This window comes from Tachysurus fulvidraco, chromosome 9 (genome assembly GCF_022655615.1).
Source record: "Tachysurus fulvidraco isolate hzauxx_2018 chromosome 9, HZAU_PFXX_2.0, whole genome shotgun sequence".
NCBI lineage: Eukaryota > Metazoa > Chordata > Actinopteri > Siluriformes > Bagridae > Tachysurus > Tachysurus fulvidraco.
In genome coordinates, this window is record NC_062526.1 from 5,810,051 (window position 1) to 5,819,266 (window position 9,216).

The 9,216-nt window shown below is 46.5% G+C and overlaps 1 protein-coding gene across 1 annotated transcript; it reads left to right on the top strand.

Moving 5' to 3' along the window:
* The first annotated feature begins 7,060 nt into the window (after nucleotides 1–7,060).
* On the top strand, nucleotides 7,061–8,390 carry LOC113653270 (leukotriene B4 receptor 1-like). Its single transcript, XM_027162767.2, has one exon. The coding sequence runs from the start codon at nucleotides 7,087–7,089 to the stop codon at nucleotides 7,975–7,977; it is 891 nt and encodes a 296-aa protein (XP_027018568.1). The 5' UTR covers nucleotides 7,061–7,086; the 3' UTR covers nucleotides 7,978–8,390.
* The last annotated feature ends 826 nt before the right edge of the window (nucleotides 8,391–9,216 follow it).

Genomic DNA, 9,216 nt, shown 5'->3' on the forward strand with positions numbered 1-9,216 from the left:
GGTAACCTGTGGTCCAGGAAACGAATTCTTGTGTACTGTGATAACAAAGCAACCATCCACATTATTAACAAAGGGATTTCCTCTGTCCCCTTTATTAACAAGTTCCTAAGGCACCTTACGTGGACAAGCGTCACCTGCAACTTCATACTGCGCACGACTCACATTCCCGGCCTCGACAATAAAATAGCTGACTGTGTCTCGTTTTAAATTTCAGGAGTTCCAATGGCTGTGCCCAGATGCCTCTCCTTCAGGCCTGCCCTGTCCAGCAATTCACGACACGCAACAATAAATTCGACACCTCCCATGACCTCACGGTGTCTGATATCACCCTAGACGAACATTATTTTTCAATTTTCCTAAAACACTCAAAGTCTGACAAAGATTTTAAATGTATTCCCGTCGCAATAACTCATACTAATACAGAGTTCTGCCCCTTCTTTTCCATGTCCCGGTATCTGGGTCCTCGCCCTCATGCCCGTCCAAATGAACCGCTGTTTCTAACCGAGGAGAGCAAAGCCATGTCAAGCCTCGGTCACCGCGATTCCTACCTTAAAAAGTCTAGGACGATGGTCCTCCGAGGCATACGAACGTTACGTCTGTCCGGGAACGCCCAAAAAGCTATGAACCTCCTCTAATCACGCCTGCCTCCTAATGTGTGTTCCCTTCTTTCTCTCTCCTCTCGTGCCTGCGTTCGCCCTCGTTCATGCCCCCCGCCAGGCTTACCGCTCCCAGCCCCGAATTCTCTAGGGTTCGCCGTCCCCCTGAGTGGCAGTTAATAATAAAAAAAATTTTAAAAACGTTTGATGCGTGTGACTGGCTGGGGAGCCGCTGGTGCAAGCTCCATCTGTAATAAAAAATAAAATAAATAAAATAAATAAAAAAAATATTCAGCAACGATCTATAAACACTTTCGCGACGTGCACCGCGCTCGCCCTGGGCGATGCTCCCCTGCCGTCTCTACTAGTTTAGTGGGTATGTGTAATGATACACAAGCCACAGGCTAGGGTAAGCAAAACCAAAGAGATCTTTATTGAAGTCCGTGAGCAGATGTATCGAATTCGAAACTGTATGAAGCACTATGAAGTTTGCAGAAAGCGTAAACACGCACACACACACGCTGGGGAGAACACAGGAGGAAGAGAGACAGGATCCTAGACAGGAGTAGGTGGATACGGGGAGAATAATCCGGTAGGACCGAAGGCGAGGGAGAAGGAAGGAGAGCCGATAGCTCTGAAGCAACCGGGAGTCTGGAGCTTGAATGACTGCGGGGAAGAATCACAGCACATACGAGACCAGACAATGACTGAGTGACTGAGAGTGGTTTATATAGGGTGTGCGTTGATTGAAGAATGTGGATCAGGTGGTGCTAATTAGTACTCAGGGGAATGTGAGTGCTGGTGAGTGAGAGAAGGACCTGGTGACTCCGTGACAGTACCCCCCCCCCCTCACGGTCCGCTCCTGAGGACCGGGGAACACCAGAGCGCCGAGGTGGGCGGCCTCTGGGTCGAGGTGCGGGTCTGCCTGGGTGTGACTCATGGAACTCCCGGAGGAGATCGGGGTCTAGAATATCATCTCGGGGCACCCATGAACGTTCCTCTGGTCCATACCCCTCCCAATCGACAAGATATTGTAGAGCCCCACCTCGACGTCTGGAATCCAGGATCTCTTTTACCAAGTAGATCCCGGTGTCTTCTTCTAGGGTAGGTAGGGGGGGTACTTCTTCAGCACCAGGACCTGAGAGAGATGGGAGAGAAACTGGTGAGTGATAAGGTTTGAAGTGAGACACATGAAAGACAGGATGTATATGATAGGTACTGGGGAGTTTGAGTTGAAATGCCACAGGATTGATCTCCTTAACGATTTCGAAGGGTCCGATGTACAGAGGGTTCAGCTTTCTGCAGGGGAGCTGTAGACGAATGTTCTTCGTGGACAGCCATACCTTCTGACCTACTTGGTAACCTGGAGTGGAGGTACGACGAGTGTCAGCAGCCCTTTTGTGTCTTCTCACGGCTCCCTGTAACTGATGATGCGCCGAGTTCCATACCCTCTCACTCTCACGGAACCAGTGGTCAACAGACGGGACATCCGAAGGCTCATTGGACCAGGGGAAAAAAGGTGGTTGGTAACCGAGTACACACTGGAACGGCGTTAAGCCGGTAGTTTGTTGTCTCAAGGAATTTTGGGCGTACTCGGCCCATGGGAGGTACTGACCCCAGCTGTCCTGGTGGAGCTGACAGAAAGCACGAATGGAACTTGCTGACGTCTTGGATTTTACGTTCTGTCTGACCGTTTGACTGGGGATGATACCCGGAGGACAGACTGATGGCCACACCTAGGCGTTTGAAGAACGCCTTCCAGACTCTGGAGGTAAATTGAGTACCACGGTCAGAGACAATGTCTTCAGGAATACCGAAATACATGAAGACATGCTCGAAGAGGAGTCTTGCAGTTTCCATAGCTGTGGGGAGGCCCTTGAGGGGAATTAACCTGATAGTCTTAGAGAAACGGTCGACCACAACGAAGATGCAGGTCTTACCCTCAGAGGTAGGCAGGTCTGTGGCGAAATCGATCCCCAAGTGTGACCATGGACGATTGGGAATGGGAAGAGGATAAAGTTTGCCCGTGGGTAGAGAATGAGGTGTCTTGGTGGTGGCACAGACTGAGCATCCTAACACGAACCTCCTGACATCTTGGGCCATCCTGGGCCACCAAACCTTTCCCTGGAGGAGTGAGAGGGTTCGGCCAATGCCTGGGTGACCCGTGCCCACTGAGGTATGTACTTGATTGATGAGGGGCATGCGTTGAGACACAGGAATGAACTGAACATGGGCGGGACATCCCGGTGGTGTATGGACAGTACTTGATCCTTCACCTGTCCACTGGATTGGGCTGACAATCATGGAGGATGGAAGGATGGTCTCTGGTTGGTCAGATTCCTCCTCACCTGTGTGGATGCGAGATAAAGCATCAGCTTTCTTGTTCTTCACTCCCGGACGATAGGTGATGGTAAAATTGAAGCGGGTGAAGAACAGAGCCCATCGGGCTTGACGAGGGTTCAGCCTTTTTGCATCTCGGAGATATAATAGATTCTTATGATCAGTGAAAACGGTAAATGGGGATTTGGCACCCTCTAACCAGTGTCTCCATTCTTCTAGCGCAAGTTTGATGGCTGGGAGTTCGCGGTTGCCTATGTCGTAATTAACTTCGGCCGGGGTGAATTTGCGGGAGAAGAAGGCGCATGGATGGAGTACCTGGGTCTTACTGTGAGGTTGTGAAAGAACTGCGCCGACCCCAGTAGTGGAGGCGTCGACCTCTACGGTGAAGGGAAGCTTAGGATTGGGATAAATGAGTACCGGAGTGTGGGTGAAGGCTTCTTTCAGCTCTTCGAAGGCCTCTGTAGCCTTGGGAGACCAGCTCAGTGATTTGGGTTTGCCCCGGAGGAGTGAGGTGAGGGGTGTGACAATGAGGCTGAAGTTGTGGATAAACCGTCTGTAGAAATTTGCAAATCCCAAAAAGCGTTGAAGCTCTTTGATGGTGTTGGGAATAGGCCAGTTTTGAACCGCTTTTACCTTCCCTTGTCCATAGAGGTTCCTGACGCTGATACCTCATAGCCTAAAAAGGCTATCTGGGGTGTGTGGAACTCACATTTTTCGGCCTTGAGGTATAATTGGTGTTCCCGGAGCTTCCGTAGGACTTCCGTGACGTGTCGAATATGTTCTGCCCTGGATTTGGAAAAGATGAGGATATCGTTGATGTATACAATCACAAACCGGTTCAGGAAGTCCCGGAACACATGGTGCATAAAGTCTTGAAAGACAGATGGCGCGTTAGCTAAGCCATACGGCATTACTAAATATTCATAGTGGCCCGTTGGAGTCACAAACGCCGTTTTCCACTCATTCCCTGAACGGATTCTGACTAGGTTGTACGCACTTCTTAAATCAAGTTTTGTGAAGATTTTACAACCTCGTAATTGTTCCAGGGCCGCAGGGACGAGGGGGAGGGGGTAGCGGAACTTGGTGGTGATACTATTGAGGCATCGGTAGTCAATACAGGGTCGGAGGCCTCCGTCCTTTTTAGCTACAAAGAAGAAACTGGACGCAGCAAGAGAGGTAGAGGGACGGATGTAGCCTTGTGCAAGAGCCTCTTGGATGTACTCCTCCATGGCCTCTTGTTCGGGAATAGAGAGCGGGTAGATCCTTCCCCTGGGCACTGGTTTACCTGGTAGGAGATCAATCGCGCAATCCCATGGCCTATGAGGCGGTAGCTGCGAAGCTCTCCTTGGACAGAATACGTCGGCATACTCTTCATATTGGACTGGGACCTTGGAGGGGATGTTCTGGTGCGGGCTTTCGATGGAGGTGGTACATACTCGTACTCTGGATGGTGGTCTACGTGGTAAAGGTAATTGAGGGAAACAGGTTGACAAACAGTGAGAACTCCATCTCTTTACCTCACCGGTTTCCCAAGAGAGCTCCGGGTGGTGTTGTATGAGCCATGGACGCCCCAGAATGACATCTGAGGTTGAATTCTCCAAAACCAGGAGGGTGATGTCCTCTACATGCAGCGCTCCCACCGTCAACGTCACAGGGCCCGCACTATGGTGGATGTTGGATCTGTTTAGTGGTCTGCCGGTGATGGAGTGGGCTTGGAGTGCCCTCGGAACTCTGCTCTTGGGGATCTGAAGGGCGTGACAGAGGTTCGAGGAGATGAAGTTGCCCGCTGAACCAGAGTCGAGGAGAGCTGAAATAGACATAGAGTAATGACGAAAAGATATCACCACTTGAGTTTGTAAGGGTGAGTGAAGGGGTGGTTCAGATTGGAGAACACTCACCGGGTGTCGTGGTGGGCGAATGGGGCATGAGGAGACAGTATGCTCTGCAGCTCCACAGTACAGACACAGTCTCTGATGAATTCTCCGTTGACGTTCGGACGAGGAGAGATGCATGGAATCCACCTGCATGGGTGTAGGTTCGGGATGAGTGAACATTGATCGGCTAAGAGATCGGGGTGGTGAACCCTCTGTCGTTAGACACCCTAGTCGGCGATGATCCGTGCGAATGGACAGTTGTATGAACCTCTCCAACCCCATTTGATCATCATAAGAGACGAGATGTAATTGTACTGATGGATCCAATCCATTACGAAAGGCTGTAATCAACGCTGTTTCATTCCAGCCACTCACAGCGGCTAGGGTGCGAAACTTCAAGGCATAGTCAGTGACTGTCATGTTCCCTTGTCGTAAATGATACAGCTCGTCGCGCGCTGAGGAGTCCGCATCAGAAATATGATATACTTCCTTGAAGTGAGAAACAAATAAGGCATATGACTGTACCGTCTGGAGTTCTGTTGCCACAATGAATCTGCCCATTGGAGAGCCTTTCCTCGGAGATGTGAGATGATAAAGGCTATTTTAGAGCGCTCTGTGGGATATTGTTGAGGCTGCATCTCGAACACTAGCGAACACTGCAGCAGAAATCCGGTGCAATTCTCCGCCGAACCAGAGTAGGGCGCTGGGCTGGCCATGGGAGATGCGACTATGGCCGCAGAAGAAGACTGTGCTATGGCTGGTGCGGTGGCGCCGGACTGTAGCGATGCGCGAAGAAGATCCACCAATTTGCGAATGGGATCCGATGCTGGAACATTCATAATGCTTCCGGTATGGTTTGGTCTTCTGTAATGATACACAAGCCACAGGCTAGGGTAAGCAAAACCAAAGAGATCTTTATTGAAGTCCGTGAGCAGATGTATCGAATTCGAAACTGTATGAAGCACTATGAAGTTTGCAGAAAGCGTAAACACGCACACACACATGCTGGGGAGAACACAGGAGGAAGAGAGACAGGATCCTAGACAGGAGTAGGTGGATACGAGGAGAATAATCCGGTAGCACCGAAGGCGAGGGAGAAGGAAGGAGAGCCGATAGCTGTGAAGCAACCGGGAGTCTGGAGCTTGAATGACTGCGGGGAAGAATCACGTTAGCACATACGAGACCAGACAATGACTGAGTGACTGAGAGTGGTTTATATAGTGTGTGCGTTGATTGAAGAATGTGGATCAGGTGGTGCTAATTAGTACTCAGGGGAATGCGAGTGCTGGTGAGTGAGAGAAGGACCTGGTGACTCCGTGACTCTGCAGCCTTTTATTTCAAATTTATATAGTAAACAAGTACACAAAAACGCTGCACCAGACGACCATGTCCGTAGAAAAATATTTTTATTGAAGCCATTTTTGGGTCTTTTGACTTGATTTTTTTTGGTGAAAGCCAAGACATGTGGCTATGACTCTCAGTTGTTATTTTGTCCCTAACATGTTCCAGAAAAATAAGATTAATCAGTTTATCAGGTAAACAACCCAGGCAGAAATGAAAACCTGCATTCAAACCCCTGTAACCTTGTGCCAGTAAGGCCTAGAATCAATCTGAAACTAGTTTCTGAAACTAGAGAATCTCTTCTTTCCAATGTGACCAGGCTCTCCCCTGTGTGTCAAAGTACGTGGGAGCTGTACCACTTTTTGTTGGGTAGGTCATGTAGGCGAAAAACCTGCAAAAGGGTGGGCGAGGCATAAAGGGGTAAACCGTGTGCTCCTTCACATTTGTGTAATGTTAATCACTTAAATAATATTAATATTTTCCAAACTATTCTGTAATTGAGCTCAAACTAGTTATTGTTTTCTCGCCTGCTCAATCTGAATATCCTTTCAGTACATATAGCACTGAAATTTTTCACCGGTTCAAATCGTCAATTTCCCAAAGTTTTGAGAAGCTTTGGGGGAAAAGAAGGACCATCTTTAGAGATGATATGGTGCAGTATCTGAAGATGTACTGGTGTGAAGCAAAACCAGAAATTGTCCATTAATGTCTTGTAATTTCATAGCTCCATTCTTGTCCCTGATGTGTTTGTCTTTTTTCTTTTTTAAAACTTGAAAATTGTTATGTGCTTCAGCTATAAAAATGCTTGTGCCATTTCCGGACTTTTTCAAAATGACATGTGAAACTGTAACCTTACTGACCTGACATATCTCTCAGACTCCTACACTTCTGCTTACTTTAGTTTTACAGTTTCCTCCAAGCCACAGCACTCAAACATGCAGCAGCTCAACTCATCCAACAGCTCGCTCATCGCTCCTGTCTCAGCTGAGAACCTGATTGCCAGTGGTGTGTTTGCAGTTTGCTTCATACTGGGAGTCCCTGGTAATATTGCTGTAATGGTGCGTCTGTCTGGATGGCTGAAGAGAGGCAGTTTCACCCCAAGACTGATGCTAAGCCTGGCCATATCAGATCTACTCACTCTGCTTTCTCTGCCTGTTTGGATTTGGGCTCTTCTGCATGAATGGGTGTTTGACTTGGTCTTGTGTAAGCTTCTCTCTTACATGATCTACTTAAGCTTCTACTGCAGCGTACTGTGTGTGATGTTGATGAGCATGCAGCGATACATCCAAGTGCTGCATCCTGAGAAATGGAACAAGCTTGGCAGAAAAGGAAAGAAGATCCTTTTGAGTGGGATGTGGATGTTAAGTGCAGTTTTTTCATGCTATGCTCTCATACTAAGCAGTATAAGCTTGGACAGAGGAGGACAACTTCAGTGCACGCTAAGATATCAGAATGAGGTTGAAAGAGTGGCTACTTTAATCTGGGAGATTCTAATATGTGTGGCTTCATTCGCCATCGTATCTTATTTCTACTTTCACCTTCACAGAGGAGTTAATAACTCAGCTTTCTTTAGCAGTAACTCATTGACCAAGCTGGTGACCAAAATTGTTGTGTGTTTCTTCATTTTTTGGATCCCAGTTCAAATCACAGACATTGTGATCATCTTTGCTGCATTCACTGGGAATGACAGTCTGTTAAGATCTGCAGAATCTGGAGATAATGTTACTACAGCTCTGGTTTTTATTAACAGTTGTGTGAACCCCTTCCTGTACGCGTTCTCTGCTCGGGCTCTTCAACAGGGAACAGCTGGAACAGATGATCCTTAGCTTCTTGAAGATATAGAGGTTAGAGTGAGCTGATGCACGTCTCTGACAGTCTTTCACAGACATTGAATTTAAAGGCAGACCATATAAAATTATTTGAATCATTTTGCTTATTCCTGCAGTCTATTTTTATAGTTTTTTTCTGCATCTTATTTTTATTACACCTAACATATTTTGCAGATGAATTTAACAGATACTCCATGACTTTTTAAATATCTACCTAATACATTTGTGTGCTCCTAAAGCATAATGGCTTAAAACAAAGAGTAAGTCTTAAATTAGAACGTGATAAATGTTACTCAATCCAAAATGTATTCATCAATATTAGCAACATTCATTATAAGTATAGTTTTGAGTTTGTTAGATTTTTTGTGTCTCTGCTTTATATTTTTGTGTCTCTGCTGATTTTATATAGTTTTGCTTGAAAATGAAAGCTGTTTTCTGAACTTAAAAACACTTACATTTTGAGATATAAACCAAAATAAAGTTTTCTGATTTTTAAAAATGCTGCTTCTGCTTGCACAGTTGTGAGAAATGACATGACATGAACTTGCAGCACATTTACTGTGAGTTGTAACATGTTGTAAGTGTACAGGAATTCACTTCAGAGCCATTTCTGACTGTAGAAATAGATGCCAATATGGAGGCAGAAGACACACACACACACACACACACACACACACACACACACACACACACACACACACACACAGACACACACACACACACACACACACCCCTATTAGAGGAGGAAATGCAACTGATACTGAACAGAGCTGAAAATCATGTAATATTGTCTTTTTGTAAAAAAATAAAATAAATTATAATAATTATAATTAAACCATGCAGTTTCTCAAGATGTTCTTCGCTGAAACAAAACCAAAATTTGTCACTCCAGTCTCATTGCAACTACAAACAATATGGCCCAACTTGATCGAGGAAGCCTGTGGTGCATTGGGAACTAGAACTACCCAGGTTCCCTGCAAAACTGCTGCTAGATTAGCAGCTGTCTGTTCCTCCAAAGCATCTATCAATGCTCAGTCTGGAAGTTTTGCTCTTGCTCCAAATTTAGCTCATGAAGGGCCTGGTGTTGAGTCTGGTGGATGCCAGTGTGGCTCTTGATGATCTGGGAAAGGGACACTCCATGATGATTTTATTTTATTGTGATGGTGCATAGCCCACCTCACATATTTGGTCTCTACCATTTTTTAAATGCTATTTTGAAGTGAAATTTAGTAATTT